Source organism: Dendrobates tinctorius, unplaced genomic scaffold, assembly GCF_039654945.1.
Source record: "Dendrobates tinctorius isolate UK_male_01 unplaced genomic scaffold, ASM3965494v1 ptg000250l, whole genome shotgun sequence".
Taxonomy (NCBI): Eukaryota; Metazoa; Chordata; class Amphibia; order Anura; family Dendrobatidae; genus Dendrobates; species Dendrobates tinctorius.
This window is the reverse complement of record NW_027361917.1, coordinates 50,195,150-50,212,683: the sequence shown is the minus strand read 5'-3', so window position 1 is coordinate 50,212,683 and position 17,534 is coordinate 50,195,150. Positions and strand designations below refer to the sequence as shown.

The following is a 17,534-nucleotide window of genomic DNA, read 5'->3' as shown; positions in this document are numbered from 1 at the left end:
ATCTTATAATGGAGGCTGGACAAACTGTGGTGACTTTGGGAGAGATTATTTGGCAGCAGTGGGAGAGATAAAACGAAGTGATAGAAATGTGGCTTTTCCATTGCACAACCCTGGCAGGTCTTTCCCACTCAGGGATAACTTTAATGGCAAGCTTAGGTATGATGCGCCGACGTTTTTCCCTAGAGTGGATGGTAATGATAATGGCAGAAATAGGGAAGGGGGAAAAGCTGTCTGAGGTCGATATACAATGCTGGGATGAAAAAGAAGTTAACTGTGACCATAATTCTGAGATTTCATCTAATCATTCATACAGATCTTTCAACTCATTGGAAGGCTTAGAAAGTATACATTCAGATGATTTTATAAAGAGGACGGGGTTGACCGAACTTGAAGGAAGCGATTTTACTGCTGACACGGATTCTGGGGAATATAGCTCCTCAGGCTCTATCTCAGGAGACATTGTCAGAGATGATAACTTTGACTCTGGAGGAAATTATCCTACTCAGTTAGACGCAAATTATAATACTTCTACCACATCATTTATAGACGAAATTCCTGCCTCTGACGAATATCCTACAGAAGGATTTATGGCTAGAATGCTTAAAGCCCTTTTGCTATCTGTGAAAATCCTAAGGAAAAATCCCATTACAGATAATGATTCAAAAGCAGTGATCGAACTTAGAACTGAAACTACCGATACAAAACAAGCTAAAACTTTTGAAGCCTTTATAAAAAAGCTTTTTCAAAAGACAAAAAAAGAGAAAGAAATATTAAGCCTACCGTACATCAGTGTCCATATAGTCCATAAGCGGTCTGATGCCAGGAGATGTCCAGTGCGGTTCAACTGGCGCTATAAATCCAAATCCAAAGGAAAAAAGAGGGGGTCTCCAGCACCAAAATTAGTGAAAAAAGATAAAACTCACATTTATTGGGAAGGTTTTAAAATCATATTAATAAGCCACCATTACAGGCAAGGCTACCTTACGCATTTCAGACAGATATTACATGTCCTTAAGGGCCTGTCACACTAAGCGATATCGCTAGCAATATCGCTATAACGTCACTGGTTTTGTGACGCTGCAGCGATATTGCTAGGGATATCGCTATGTCTGATACTTACCTCCAACCGGCTCCCCCACTGATTATCGCTGATCGCGCGAGAACGTCCTGGACCGTTTCTCGTCGTCAGCTTCCTGTTGGGCTTCCTGTGGCGCCAACGAGCAACGCGTGGACGCGGGCGGGAGGACGTCAGGATCGCCTCGTCTGACAGGTAAGTAGCGACCCCCGACCGCTGCTATGTCGCTGGTGAGATCTGCCTGTGTGGCAGCTCACTAGCGACCACTTAGCGATGCACCAGCGATCCTGACCGCGTCATATCGCTGGTCGGGATCGCTGGTGCATCGCTAAGTGTGACAGTTAAATAAATGAATACATGAGGAAACTGCAGAGTGAACACCCAGTTTCAGGTAATTAATTATCTCCACCTTAGTCAGACCTAAGCAATTAATGCTGCTAAACAAAGTTAACATATAAATAAGAAATATATGTATGCAGACATAAATGAATACATGCACAAACAGCAATAAACCATAAATCACAATAGACATTTATTTAAGCTTCCTAGTTTTGATAAGATATACCTATGACTAAGGACATGTAATATCTGTCTGAAACGCGTAAGTAGCCTTGCCTATCATGGTGGCTTATTAATATGATTTTAAAACCTTCCTAATAAATGTGAGTTTTATCTTTTTTCACTAATTTTGGTGCTGGAGACCCCCTCTTTTTTCCTTTGGATTTTTCAAAAGACGCTGTCACTATTCGCAGAGGATTATCATTGTAATTCTACTGAGATTTCTGTCAGTTCATCTCTCGAATCCAAGTTTGCAAAATCTCCTTATTCAAAATATGAGTCCCTATGCACTGAGGGAATTAAGAGCTTATCAACACTATCAAAATCCGTGGAAAAGATTCAAAATGATATTGATTCCTTTAGAAACAATTTGGCTGCATATGAAGATTTTAAAAGGAAAAATAACGTTAAAATTATAGGAATCCCCGAAACAGTTCAGACCTTCCAATTAAAAAGTTACATTTTCTCTATGATTCACCATACAATTCCAAATATTGAAGAGAGCAACTTAATTGAAAAAGCTTTTAGAATCCGTCGACCTCCTTCTCTTCCTCCTGGTGTAGCCAGGGATGTCATTGTCTCATTCTACCCTAATTGGGCTAGGAACACGCTTTTAAATATCTTGAAATAGCCAAAATTTTCTTCATCTCCCTATGGTCACCTATCTTTTAAAAAGACCTGTTTAAAGACACCTGGACAAAAAGAAAATTGTTTCACGCCACAACAAGCGAACTCCTTCGTGCCGGTATTCCCTACAATTGGACTCAGTACTCTGATCTTCAGGTCAAGTTTGCATCCAAAATGATTCTTATTACTTCACCGGAGGAAGGAATTGAATTCCTGAATGGCGCAGGAATATTAACTTCTACAACCTCTGCTGGACTCTTAAAATCACGTAAATCGGATCTTCGTCCTAATTGAAAACGCCGGAAATTTGAAAGAATTGGAATATAATAGTAGTTCTCTGCTTTAGAGGGGTTAAATTTTGGAGTATATAATTCACCAGTTAAGTGATAGTTACTGGATCAACGATCCTAATATTGTTTATATTTGTGTCAAGCTAAAGGAGTCCTATTCCACTTTTATAGCATTGAATGAACCGATTTTTGCCCCAATCGGTCTTAGGGCCATCTATGATGTACCAGACGGGACAGGCCATTCATACATTTATAGCCGTTATTTTTTTTTCCTTTTTATAGTATTTGCGATATAATATGATTTTTTTAGGTATAGCGCTATCTATGCTGTGTAGGGTTTAATACAAGGCAAAGCTATGAACAAAATATGCAGTATTTATGTCATGTTGGCATATTGATTTTCATTACTGGTATCGATGTGGATTATAAGTAATACAGTCTATTTATTCATAGCCGACAGTAATAAGGACCTTTGCATTTTGATGTTAATAAGTAGTGACAATATCACTTATGCAATCATGCTATTTTTTTTGTATGTCTGCCTGTCTATCCCCCATCTGGGGGTCTCCCTGTCTTCACAGGGGGTTTTCTTTACCCTGTTTCCCCATTTCCCCTTTTCTTTCCTTCCCTTATCCTTTATATTTCCCCCCTTTTTTTGTATGTTAATACTCTTTAAAATCCAATAAAGATTACTGGAAATAAAAAAGAAGACCCATTCCCAGTGGGAATAAAATATGACTTGATTGGGTGGCAAGTCCTCTTTACAGGGAACCTGTCACCTTTAAATCATCTTTTACAGCAGTCCAGCAACCTGTATATAAGCTCATAATTGCCTCTTTATATGAAAAAAAAAATCTTTTATTATTCCATCATATGGCACAGTCTGGTACGATGGGAGACGTTGGGCTTGCTCGGCGTCACCTCTATTTTCTCAATCGCCATCCTCCTGCCTTGATTGATATGGATGATATGTCCTATGTCATCCACACAACATCGCCTATCTCGATATGGAAGCATTATAAAATGTATTTTTTGAGATATGCATTAGGAGTTGGGGGCTTACATACAGGTTGTTGGACTGTGGTAAAATAGGCATTGTAGGTGGTGGCTTTAGTTTATATTAGAAAGTTTTGGTGATAGGGTCTGTTTCAGTACTCTGAGAGGATTGCTGTCGCGGTGAGTGGACCTGATCTTATCTTGCAAATATTTGTTTGAAACATTTAATTACATGTAATACTCAATATCTATTCATAGTTCTTAAAATTGGTACCTTGGACAGTATCATCACTTCCGGATCTTCTTTTCCCATAATATCAATACCCAAACTTGAGGACAATTGAGTCACAAACTGACCATGACTCCGAATATTTCTAGACGCCTCCGATCTGCTATCTTCCAAATGAGTCATGAGGGTTCTAGATAAGGAGATGTATATTTTCTCATAATTATAATAATAATAGCAATCTAACAGCCAACTATAGACATCTGTAAAATTCAAATCACAGGGCAATGAAACAGGTAGTAACACATACAGTACATATGTTCAGTTTGATGTGTATGACAGGAAACTGAACAAGCTCATCAAAAAATATTAAGGTGTATGTCGCTCACCATGCAAATGAACAAACGACCTCTGTCTTATTGAACTGGGTGTCAGTCCATCTGCTGAATCACTGAATTACTTCAAGTAGAAAAAGGGGAAAACGTCTGCACATCCGAAGTAGAATAAAAAAAACCTATTCAAACTTTAGTAAACGTCCATCGCATAGACACCATATACAGGTAACTGCATTGTCACTCTCATTCGTTTCTGGTGAATGGTCAGAGTGACCATGCCATTACCAGTACATGGTTTTTATGAGCTGAATGTTTAGTAAAGCTTGAAGAGTTTTTATTCCACTTATGATGTGCCATTCTTTTCCCCCTTTTTCTGTTTGTACAAGCTTTGAGAGTCAGAGAACTTCTTTAAAGGTAAGGCAGCTCACTGTCAATAGACAATATACATAGGGAGTCTGGTGTTGGCGGAGCTAGATTTCTCAGCTCTGTTGCATTCTACATCTAAAAACTCTGATTGTTTCAGAACGGCTCCACCAGGTAAACTAAGTGATACATCATTGGATCTCTTTTCCTACATCATGCTGCTCTCAGATGAGGTCGTAAATACCTGCTGAAAGACTACCTTTAAGCAATTAGGCTGTGTTCACATACGGCGTTTTTTTAGCGGTATTTTTAGCGGTTTTGCCAATAAAACCGCTAAAAATAAGCTTCCCATTAATTTCTATGCATTTTGCATTTTTTGTGCATATTGATGCGTTTTTTACCACGAAAAAAAACGCAGCACGGTAAAAAACGCAGCATGCTCATTAATTTCACGGATTTTTCCGTGTTTCTGGCTAGTTCAATGCGTTTTGAAAACGCGCCGGAAAAAAACGCATCAAAACCACGCAAAAATCACGCAAAAGCCGCAACGAAAACGCAAAGACAAAAAAGGCGCAGTTTCTGGGAAGGGAGTCAGGTTTTTGAGCAGAAATTTTCTGCTACGTGTGCACTTAGCCTTACAATTATATCTGCACATGAAAGAGCCACAAGTCTTGTTTGCTTCATTTGATTGACTTGCCTTTGTCAATTAAAAAAAACAAGAACAAATGTTTACTTCATTTGTATTTAATAAGCAAAAGGTTATAATGGCCGTGTATAACCCATTAACAGTGGCTCAGGCTTTAGGAATCTAATGCATTAATATCTCTATATTATAATGAAATTACATGTTTTATTCTTAGGAAGTCTATTAACTATTATCCTCAAACAGCTGTAGTTAAATGGAATCTGTCAGTAGGATCAACCCTTGAAAGCCATCTATAAGGGCATGCAGGTCTTAGAAAGTTGAATAAAATGATACCTTGATATCTGTAATCCGATGTCTTTTTCCAGAGAAATCTACATTTTTCTTAATATGCAAATAAGCTTTTAAGATCTACGGGCAGGGCACTGATATGCATGAGAATCTGCCTCCAGAGATTATTTAAAATAAAAGTGGCATTATCAGTGTGAGTCATGTAATGACACAGGAAAGCAGATGTGAACTCTGTCTCATTACAAATATTTGCAGCAGCCTTTGTCCTCTCAAAGTGCTGTCAGCTCTGCTGCAGAGCTGTGCCTGACTATAACTAACACAGTACAGAAGAGTTGAACCTTGCTTCTTTACAAACACAAGAACATTTGCAGTTATCTTCTCACAGAGCTGTTACCTTCCCTCAAACTAGTTGCTGTGAAATGGAAGCTGACAGCACTGTGAGAGAACTGCAGCTGCAAATATTTTTGTAATGCATCAAACTTCACTTCTGTACTGTGTTAATTTTCGTCTTACTGCATAACTGTGTGATTATGAGAGTAAATTGGCAGCCATTATTTGGTTCACACTTGTAATGCTCCATTTCATTTAAGCTTGGTGAATATAGCCTATGAAAGCATGCAGTGTCTCAAGACACCAAATAGGTGAGTTTATTCAGACTGAGTATATACCTTTGGAAACTAATTATTACACTTAGAAGCTTGCGCTTCCCATTTTTCTCCCTATAATCCCTTCTTGTTCCATTTCATTTAAAATAATCTCTAGATGCAGATTGTCATGTAGATCAGTGTCCAGCCCATCTGAACAGCACATCTACATATTAAAAAAAAATGAACAGCTTGTGAACAACATTGGTAACAAGTAAAAAATATAATCATATAGTATGCTTTATGTGGCTAGTAATACCAATGTAAGGACAGGACTCAATACGGACAAATTGTCAACTTATATATCAAGAAAAGGGAGAAATAGATGATCAAAAAGTCTTTTTGATCATCTATTTCTCTCTTTTTCTTAATATTAAGAAAAATGTAGATTTCTCTAGAGTAAGACATGATCGTAGATATCAAGGCATCATTTTATTTACCTTTCTATAACCTACATGCCCATTTAAATGGCTTAGGAGAGTTGATCTACTGACAGATTCCCTGTAACAGAAGTGATAGCTTACTTTAACTTAGACTCCATTTCTTGCAGTCTTTCTTTCAGTCCTTGGTTTTCCTGAATGATTCCCTTTAAGGTCAATTCTGCTCTAGTTTTTGAATTTGCCAATACACCAGAATCTTCCTCTGTCTCTTGTAGCCTTGCCCTTAGAGAGGTGATAAGAGAGGACTGTCGTGCATTGTTTTCTCGGTAGCTTTCCACTTCAGCTTTTAGCTCTTGCACACACAAATCTTTGGAGGAAAGTTTAGACCGAATATCAAGCAGCTGAAAAAAATGGAAAATAAGTTGCTGAGAGTATTCAATAGGACTTTCAATCAGTGTAAATTCTACAATCTCCAATAGGCGCAACATTATAATGACTTTATATCATAAAAAAGGAAAAGATGAGCACTAGCGCTAATATATACCTACTTCTTTTATAACTGCATACTCAGAATCAACCTTTGCCCTGGTGCACATGGGACAATGTCCAATGAAAAAATTAAAATAAAACTAAATCTGAGATGTGCTCACTAGAATTACCAGAGAATGTTCAACAATATAGGAAAGGATAGCCTGAGTGGCTTTCTTACCTGTTTGCGTTATGCTGCGGTGATGATCCGTCCTAACAGTGAGTAACAGGTCTTAACAGTGAGATAGAACTGTTCGATTTTTGATAAAGATAAAAAAAATCCAAGATCAATTTCTGAGATGAGACACTCACCTATATAAGCATGGACTGCAGGAGTTCACCCTCATGAAGGCGGTCAAAACCGCAGAAACGTGTTGGATGAACGAACACGCTGCTTCTCAGAGATTGTGTCATGATCACGTGTGTCAGGTCGCAGATGATGCCGCAAGGCGAACCCATAACACATGTGACCCTGGATACACCGCCTCCAGTGGGGTGAATTTAAATAATAGAACGTGCAGGTGGATACGCCGCCTCCACCTGGTGAATTTAGGTATTACACTTTATAAATATATTTCTGGAAACACCGCCTCCAGTAAGGCGCATTTAAATAATAAGGGGGGAACCTGGGAAACTTTAACAATGGTGGGCCCTGCGATAGGGAATGGGGACATGGAGACCTCCTAAGCTCCCCTGAGCCAGTGTCCCTGCACTCCTAACATTCCCTATACAGGCTCCGCACCTGTCGCCGCACGCGAACTGCTCGCCCTGACCCTAAACCCTCACTAGGGAATGGGTCGGTGCAGAGACTAATCCCACCACTGCACTAATAACACACATGAGGGAAAGAGACAATACAGGGGAAACACCACTTAGCTTTGCTCTGTTGCGTACGCTCCTAGCAACAGAGCCCACCACCTGTATGCATCTTCTCCTCCACCCTGATCCATCACCATATCTGGATCCATCACCATCGTGCAGCCTGGGAGCAGGGTCCATCACCACTTGCAGCAGTCCAGTACACAGAGTCCCAAGATGAGTCCAGCCTCTGCCAAGAATCCAAGCATGCTCGAGTCCAGTTCTCAGCAACCAAGTCGAGCATGCTGAGTGCAACTCTCTTCCTAGTCGCCACTCCTCTAAGCCATGCCCGCACTTCCTGCCGACACCATAAACTGCGACTCCACCAGGCCATGCCAGTCCTTCCTGCAGACACCATTAGCTGGCACTCGTTCTCTCTGGCTGACTGCGCAGGACTCCAATCCATCTCCATCCTTCCACCAGGCTCTCCAACAACTCAGCAAGAAATATCACCAGCAGTGAGTGAACACCCTGAGACCCATTAATAGAGTGTCACACCTGAACCATAATTAAGTGCAACCTAACCTAAGGTGCAATACCACTAACCACCACCGGGGACAGTCAAAACACCTTTGAACTTAACCAAAGTACAAAAAGTTCACTTTGTGCTTTTAATACCGCCAGATCCAACACTGGATCATGACAGCACCCCCTCCTTAATGAGGGGCCTCTGGACCCTCAAGACCACCCCTCATTAGGGAAACACCTACAGCGGGGACGCCCAGACCCTGAGTTCACCCCACCATTACCTGACACTTCAGGTTCATGACAAACACCGCTGGTATTGGCAATACATGTTCATTTTGGAGGCAACACTCATCTCCACAGCGCCGACCTGGGGAACGAGTTAATGTATGTGTATGTTTGCTCAGAGCTGATCAGACTCCACAACACATTTCCACAAGATGTTTTTTGGTGGCACCCATACATGCTCGTTCACACACAGGTCCGGACCTGAACGTTTATTGCACACATACATTTGTCATTTTTGGTGAACTCACTCTGGACTTGACAACAGAGGCGTCCCCCTGTGTCACCACACTCACACCCCCGCTATTCACCAAGGGACACCACCCTCCAACCCTTTCACCATGAGGACTGCGCCTCCTAGGGTTGGTTAATGGCGAGGGTAGAGATTTGTCCCTACTCCCCCGCAACACACCTGCTGCACACACCAGGAGGAGAAGGGGACCGGGAAATGGAGGCAATATACTCTCGCTGGTCGCCTCCACACGACCAGGAGGGCGGCTTCTTCGATGGTATGAAGATTTGGCGTAAAACCCCACGGACTATCACACCAGTCAGCTCACCACAGGGGCGTACCCCTTCACCTCGGGGAATACCAGGCAGCTCCGTGGGGCACCATTCCTCCCACCTGCCTGGGTGCGCCCGCCTGCATGAACCAGTCCTGCTCCTCAGCAGCGACTCTAGGGGGTTTTAGTACCATAGCCGCAGGAATATGGAGGAAAATATATACACTCGCTGGTCGCCTCCACACGACCAGGAGGGGTGGCATCGAAGATTTGGCATGAGCCCCGCGGACTATTCACCAATCTGCTCACTACAGGGACGTACCCCTTCACCTCGGGGAATACCAGGCAGCTCCGTGGGGCACCATTCCTCCCACCTGCCTGGGTGCGTCCCCTGTAAGAGCAAGTCCCGCTCCCCAGCAGCGACTCTAGGGGCTTTTGCCAGACCGCAGCCGCCATTTTTGTTTCTCTGGTTATCTGAGCAGAGGCCCCAGACCCTGATAACTGCTGCTGCAGCGGCTCTAACACACCATGCCGCTCCCCACTGCACCTCAGTGAGGCCCGGCAGCAATTACCACAGGTCTCCACATGGCCAAAGCTCACCAGAAAAAAAAACTGTAGGGCTGGTGATAATGTCATGATCACGTGTGTCAGGTCGCAGATGATGCCGCAAGGCGAACCCATAACACATGTGACCCTGGATACACCGCCTCCAGTGGGGTGAATTTAAATAATAGAACGTGCAGGTGGATACGCCGCCTCCACCTGGCGAATTTAGGTATTACACGTTATAAATATATTTCTGGAAACACCGCCTCCAGTAAGGCGCATTTAAATAATAAGGGGAGAACCTGGGAAACTTTAACAATGGTGGGCCCTGCGATAGGGAATGGGGACATGGAGACCTCCTAAGCTCCCCTGAGCCAGTGTCCCTGCACTCCTAACATTCCCTATACAGGCTCCGCACCTGTCGCTGCACGCGAACCTTAACCCCTTGCTCGCCCTGACCCTAAACCCTCACTAGGTAATGGGTCGGTGCGGAGACTAATCCCACCACTGCACTAATAACACACATGAGGGAAAGAGACAATACAGGGGAAACACCACTTAGCTTTGCTCTGTTGCGTACGCTCCTAGCAACAGAGCCCACCACCTGTGTGCATCTTCTCCTCCACCCTGATCCATCACCATAACTGGATCCATCACCATCGTGCAGCCTGGGAGCAGAGTCCATCACCACTTGCAGCAGTCCAGTACACAGAGTCCCAAGATGAGTCCAGCCTCTGCCAAGAATCCAAGCATGCTCGAGTCCAGTTCTCAGCAACCAAGTCGAGCATGCTGAGTGCAACTCTCTTCCTAGTTGCCACTCCTCTAAGCCATGCCCGCACTTCCTGCCGACACCATAAACTGCGACTCCACCAGGCCATGCCAGTCCTTCCTGCAGACACCATTAGCTGGCACTCGTTCTCTCTGGCTGACTGCGCAGGACTCCAATCCAGCTCCATCCTTCCACCAGGCTCTCCAACAACTCAGCAAGAAATATCACCAGCAGTGAGTGAACACCCTGAGACCCATTTATAGAGTGTCACACCTGAACCACAATTAAGTGCAACCTAACCTAAGGTGCAATACCACTAACCACCACCGGGGACAGTCAAAACACCTTTGAACTTAACCAAAGTAAAAAAAGTTCACTTTGTGCTTTTAATACCGCCAGATCCAACACTGGATCATGACAGATTGAACATGTGATGGTAGAACAGTGACCTGCCGGCACTATATCAAAAACCTGATTTTTACCCAATTTTTACCCTGTTTATCATAAGGCCCCGTATGTCGAAACATTGCAACAACTTTTATTTAAAGAATTACGTTCTTTTTCCCCTGGTTTTAAAAAATTCTCTAATCTGCACCCTGCTGAAAGAAGAGCGCTTCACTTATTAAAAGCCAATAAGGATATAATTATATGAAATGCAGTTAAAGGGGGTGGGGTGATTATTATGGACAGACAACGCTATATTCAAGAGGGTTTTAGACTACTGAGTGATTTGAAATATTATGATAAACTTGCACAAGACCCATCACCTGTGATTTTTTTCTGAGTATACCACACTTATTAAAGATGCTAGGTCTCTTGGAATTTTAAATCTGAATGAATTTAAATTCCTTAATATTTCTAAGTTCAAATTGCCTTTTTTTATTTCTTACCTAAGATCCATAAAGATCCCTTAAACCCTCCTGGCCGCCCCATTATTTCGGGAATTAAGTCTATTACCTGCCATTTGTCCCATTATATTGATTTGTTCTTACAAAAATATGTTTTAAACCTGACTTCATACCTCAAGGACTCATCTCATCTGATCGACCTTCTCCTTTCCCTACCTACTATGGCTAATTGCCTTTTAATAACCCTTGACGTTCAAGCCCTGTATACTAATATCCCCCATGATTTGGGGTTGGAGGCGGTTCAACACTTTCTCTCAACCGATGATATTCTACCTCCTTTACAGAAAGATTTTCTGAAAAAGGCTATTTTCTTTGTTCTCAATAACAATGTTTTCGCTTTTGAGAACACCTACTTGCGCCAAGTGAGGGGCTGTGCGATGGGGACGAGATTTGCCCCTAGTTACGCTAATTTGTTCATGGGGGCATTCAGGTCCCTCTTTATCGTGTAGTCCCCACTGGCGGTTGGAAAGATAGCAATGTATCGACGCTTTATTGATGATCTTTTCATTATATGGACCTGTTATGAATGAGTCACCGTAGGAGGCAAAAGCAGAAATACAAGCTAAGTCCAGAAAACCAGAGAAGTTGGCAACTATCAGATTGCAGACCCCTGAACCTATCAACACAACTAGCAGTAGCCGTGGGGGGTTCCTACGATGCCCTAGACCCCTCGATCACAGCCGGAGAATTACATAGGCCTAAAGAAAGAAAGGGGAAATCTAATCTGCCCCAGAGCAGACCCCAAAGCAATAGGCAGCCCCCAACATATAATGACGGTGAAGATAAGAGGGAGGTCATGCGCACAGCCAAGGAGAGGCAGCGCAGGATGGAGGAGAGGGCAATGCTGGAGAGGGAGATCACTTTGGAGGCAGCGAGAAGCTCCAGACAGACTGTACCCACAGCATCCCCCATGAGGGAACTCCCCAGAGTGTCCCGCAAAGACTTCAAGCCGTTTAATGAGGCTTCCGGTGACATTGAGGGCTTCTTCCTGGACTTTGAGCATCAGTGTCGATTAATGGAAGTCCCGGAAAGGGAGCGCGTCCGACATCTTGTGGGGCTCTTAGAGGGTGGAGCTGCCGCAGCCTATAGAGCTATGGACCCTCGGTGGAACTGTGAGTATGCAGAGATTAAACGGACTGTTCTAGAACATTATGCTGTGACCCCAGACACTTACAGGACCCAGTTTCGTACTTTAGCCTGTAATGAGGAAGTGTCTTTCAAGATGTATGCCCACAGACTCAAACAAATATGTAATCGCTGGCTGGAGGCAGAGGAGGCCTTAACCTGGAACACCTGTCTCCAGGTTATCCTAAAAGAACAATTTTTTGCCCAGTGCCCCGCTGAGATCAGGGAATGGGTGCGTGAGAGGAAACCTGCTACAGTGGAAGAAGCTGCATCTCTCGCTGATGAGGCTCTCACCATCAAGCCTCGGTGGAGAGTTCTGTTGGAGGATGGAGAGAGGCCTACCAGCTCCACAACACCGGTGGCCCCCAGTTCTTCTGTCCCCATTGTTCCCCGTTCCTCTGAGCCACCACCTCGTGTTGATACCTGTGTTAATGTGCCTCCTGTTGCTTCCACTGCGTTTTCTGGAATACGACGAGGAGAGGAAGTAGCAGAGCGCAGGTGTTATGGTTGTGGGCAGCCTGGGCATCTGCAAGCCTCCTGCCCAGCTGTTCAAATGAGGATTGATCTTGTACCCAATCATATTATTAATTATGTACAGCCAAGTGCCATGGAGGAAGACGTGTCACCACTAAGTGAGGACTGGCCTAGTGCCTCACCCACCCATGTTGCACCACTAGGAGTTTATGGTGTGCGACCCGCAGCTATGACGACTTCAGCTCATCGAGGTAAGCACTTGCAGGAGGTCGTGCTGGATGGACAAAGACTTGTTGGATTTTGTGACTCAGGAGCTTTCCTCACGCTGGCTGATCCCCGAGTGGTTCGGCCTGAGGCAATCCATAGAGGACCTGGAATTGTCATTGAACTGGCTGGTGGACAATGGAGGACTATTCCCACAGCCACTGTGGATCTGAACTTTGGTTTTGGGGTCAGGCGATGTTTGGTTGGGGTGATGGGTTGTCTGCCTGCAGCTGTTCTCCTGGGCAATGATGTGGGAAAGCTACGATGCCAATTTGTGGCTGCATGAAGCCACATGTAAGTTACGCCATGCCTGTGTGTACTTAACCAGTGACCTGTAGAGGTCCCTAGTACGTACACAAATTAGGAGGGGAAGGGATTGTCATGATTTGTAGTCTTGCCCTGTCCTGTATTTTGTATAATAGGTCATTTAACTTTCCTCTGATTCATTTGCTGTAAATTAACCATGTCTCCTTTCCCCAATACTTTGCAATGTCTTGTGATGTACCTGGACCATAATCTAATTTAGGCTTGTGTCAACAGCTAGTGGAACTTTGGCTATTGTTTTCCTAAGCAGAAGATAACCTACAATACACATCCTGTAGACTAAGTGGAGCCCTTACATTTCTAGAATCTTCTGATGGACCAAACCATTGAATAGTAGGTGTGACCCCTACCCCCCTTCAGATGGACTGATCCCAGGAGCCCTGACAATACATTCTTGCTTTAAGATCAGATGTGAGTTGGATGCTAAAAGAGTAGGACGAGGCTGTCTGAGGAAGCTTCGGCCTCTGTGTGATCGTGGTGGATTTCTGGGACTCTTAAAGGACTATGGTTTTGTGATCTGGCACAAGGATTGTCGGGAAGTGCCCCCGAATCAGTTTCCTGTGGACTTATTTTGGGACTCTGCAAATTACCTTCGTGTTGTTCCTGTTTTTTGGTCAATAAATCTGTTGGATTATTCCCAGGCCTGTTGTCCCTCCTTCCTCTGGAGAATACTCCCGTCACAAACACTAACACAGACAGAAAGATAGACTGAGCAAAGACGGGGCCCAAAACTACCTAGATAGGAAAGGACAGGAAGGCTGCTGTCTGCAATCTGCCAAAACCCTATTAAAGACATAAGCCAACAAGCTGATATGAAAAAGGCCCTGAAGCAGCTAGGCTTCAAAAACTAAATCAGCACTCAGGTATTTTCAGAAGACAGAGCTAAATGAATTCAGCACACCCCAGCAGGGAATGGCAGAAATCCAGAAAAACAAAGCAAAACAAAGTCAAAGCACAAAAGCAAAAGGCCGAGCAGCAAACTTAGCTTTAGAGGAGCAGAAATTCAGACTGGTCTCCAAGGATCCCACAGAGAAATCACCCGCAGGCAAGAAGGGCATCGGCAGCCTTATATCCAGTCCGTAACTCCACTCAGCCAGTCATCATCATCAGCCTCAGGTGTTTGATAATCACGCTCACTACCTTTCTTTACCAGAAGAGGGAGTTCCTCGGGCCTCAGTAATGAAGGGGAAAATGAACTCACAACATGGACCGCTTCAGAGTTAGAAGCATGTGAATTTACCCACTCCTTGAACCTGAACAATTGGGGTCTAAAATTTTCCTCCAACTTATCCAAAACAGGTATTCAATTCTTGGACCTCATGATCAACATTGATCACCATGGTCGAATCTCCAACTGCACTTTCTTCAAGAAAGTGGATGTCAATAGTTATCTCAGTTTCTCGAGTGGCCATCTCCCAAAATGGATTTCCAATATTCCCTATGGGCAATATTGGAGGGTCCGGAAGAACTGCACTAACGACACTGACTTCCTAAAAGAGGCCAAAATTTTGAAGGATCGATTCGGGTTACCCTAAGAAATTACTGCAGGTTGCTTTCACTAGGGCAGCGGGTTCTCACAAAAAGTTGTATTGAGAAAATTAAGAACAGAAGCATAAGCAAGACTGATCTGCAAAGGAATGATGAATCTTCTGATTTGGCCAAATGGAGCCTCATCACGACTTTCAATCAATCCCATGCTTCTATACGTAATCTACTTAAGAAGTACTGGTTTATCCTGAAGGGTGATCCGGTTCTGTCGGTACATTTGCGGGCGCAGCCAATCACCATTTTTAGGAAAAATCGAACCCTACCCTTCGGAATATTGTGGCTCCTAGTAACACCTCTGTTAGGCATTCACCTTCTCCAACCACCCAGATTTCTCCCCACCCAGGGTGCTTTGCATGCAGGGTCCCAAAGTGCCTTTGTTGCACATCCATTCTGGATAGAATGCAACATTTCAAATCTCGCACCACTGGTACAATGTTTAAAATTTACTGCCGAGTTACTTGTCAATCAAGCTGCGTTGTCTATCTGATCGAATGTGACTGTGGGTTACAGTACGTGGGTAGGACGATACAGGCTATGCTCAATAGACTCAACAAACACCGTCAAAATACAAAAAACGGAATTTTACTGCATAGCCTTTCTAAACACTTCCTTTTAGTACATAAAAATCCAAAGTTCATTGAAACTCACGATCATAGATCACATTCGTGATGACGTAGCAAACCGTTATGACAATCTAATCAGAAGAGAGAGTTTTTGGATCTTTAAACTCGGCACTTTGGCTTCAGAGGGGTTAAATCTCATAATTGAGAAAACTAATTAAGGTCTGCTGGATTTCTAGGGTGATTTCATTTTATGATAAATTTCAAATTTATATGCTTTTGGGTGGTAACCACTTTTATCTTGTATCTTTTATTATAGTGTGTTTGCTTTTACTTTTTGCGCAATGATTTTTATCATTTTTATTGCTTTTATCTGCACTACTTTGCTGTAATTATGCATGATGTCATTAATTGTTCGTTGTTTCCCATTGGTTATTGCCGCTTTAAATATCTGCCCCCTGTATACTGTTAATATTGCCACCTGAGGAAGACAGAACTTGTCTGTCGAAACGCGTTGTGGACTATCTAATAAAAATAAGAATTGCTAATATTCTCATCCCCCTTGTTTTGCACTCTTTTGGACCGGGTCACCAAGCTCTGCAACCCTTTTTCTTTCCTCTTCTGAGGCACCCGGCTGGAGCTGCATCTTGCCCTAATTCACGTATGGCTGGCGCTCCTAACTGACTGACTTTTCTACTTCTCTTAAACATCATTCAAGGCATTGGAACTTTTCCATAAACCGAGAGTGGGTTCTCACAATCAGGAGAACTCATCGCCATCATAGTTGCTGCAGGATACCCTGCAGCTAACTGGACGTAACGTAACAACATCTAGGACGGATCATCACCGCAGCATAACGAAAACAGGTAAGCAAGCCACCCAGGCTATCCTTTCTTATATTAGCAAACATTTTCTGATATTTCTGATGAGCACATCTCAGGTTTAGTTTTATTATAATAACTCTAAAGGTCACGTAATGATAGTTGTTGCTACATCTACATAGGAAGACTTTGTAAAAATAAAGCTAAACAATAAAGTAACCCTGGTGAACAGTAAAAATGGTTTGTCCATACCTAGTTTTTTGTTATAGGGAATCTGTCACTTCATTTTTCGCATATAAGCCACGGCCACTGCCATTAGGGGCTTATCAGCACCATTCTATAATGCTGTAGATAAGCCCCCGATGTAACCTGAAAGATAAGAAAAACAAGTTAGATTATACTCACCTGGTGGGGCGGTCCGGTCCGATGGGTGTCGCGGGTCCGGGTCTGGCGCCTCAAATCTTCATGCGATGACGTCCTCTTCTTGCTTCTGCAGTGGCTCCTGCGCAGGCGTACTTATTTGCTTTGTTGAGGGCAGAGTAAATTACTGCAGTGCACAGGCGACGGGCCTCTCGGACCTTTTCCAGCACCTGCACACTGCAGTACTTTGCTCTGCCCTCAACAGAGCAGAGAATTACGCCTGCACAGGAGCCGCGACAGAAGCAAGGAAGAGAACGTCATCTCAAGAAGACGGGAGGCGCCGGACCCGGACCTGTGACACCCATTGGACCTGGACCGCACCGGACAGCCCCTGGGTGAGCACAATCAAATTTGTTTTTATTATCTTTCAGGTTACATCGAGGGCTTATCTACAGCATTACAGAATGCTGTAAATAAGCCCCTAATGGACGCAGCTTAAATGTGAAAAATGAGGTGACAAAGTCCCTTTAAGGAAAGATTTCTACCACAAACGGCTGAATATTCAGTAAATAATTATTGGCTGTAAATATGCTTCTATTAGACTAAGCTTATTAACAAGTGAATGGAAATCCAGAGTTAAATGAAACATTCAGAAACCTTTTATTTTACTAATCCTAGCAAATTCACAGTGTAAACAGTCATTGGACTGCAGTTGTAAATCTTAAAAGTAGATGTGAATAGAGATTCTAAAAATCGTTCCACACAATC

General features: G+C 43.4%; 1 protein-coding gene across 1 annotated transcript in view; it reads right to left on the bottom strand.

The window, feature by feature from the left end:
- Positions 1 to 17,534, bottom strand: part of CCDC170 (coiled-coil domain containing 170) — a 371,660-nt gene that overhangs the window by 176,189 nt on the left and 177,937 nt on the right. The window contains exons 5-6 of the mRNA XM_073557682.1: positions 6,573 to 6,829; positions 3,821 to 3,965 (exon numbers count right to left, since the gene is read on the bottom strand). Of these exons, the coding sequence (XP_073413783.1) occupies positions 3,821 to 3,965; positions 6,573 to 6,829 (402 nt within the window). The remainder of the gene's footprint in view (positions 1 to 3,820; positions 3,966 to 6,572; positions 6,830 to 17,534) is intronic.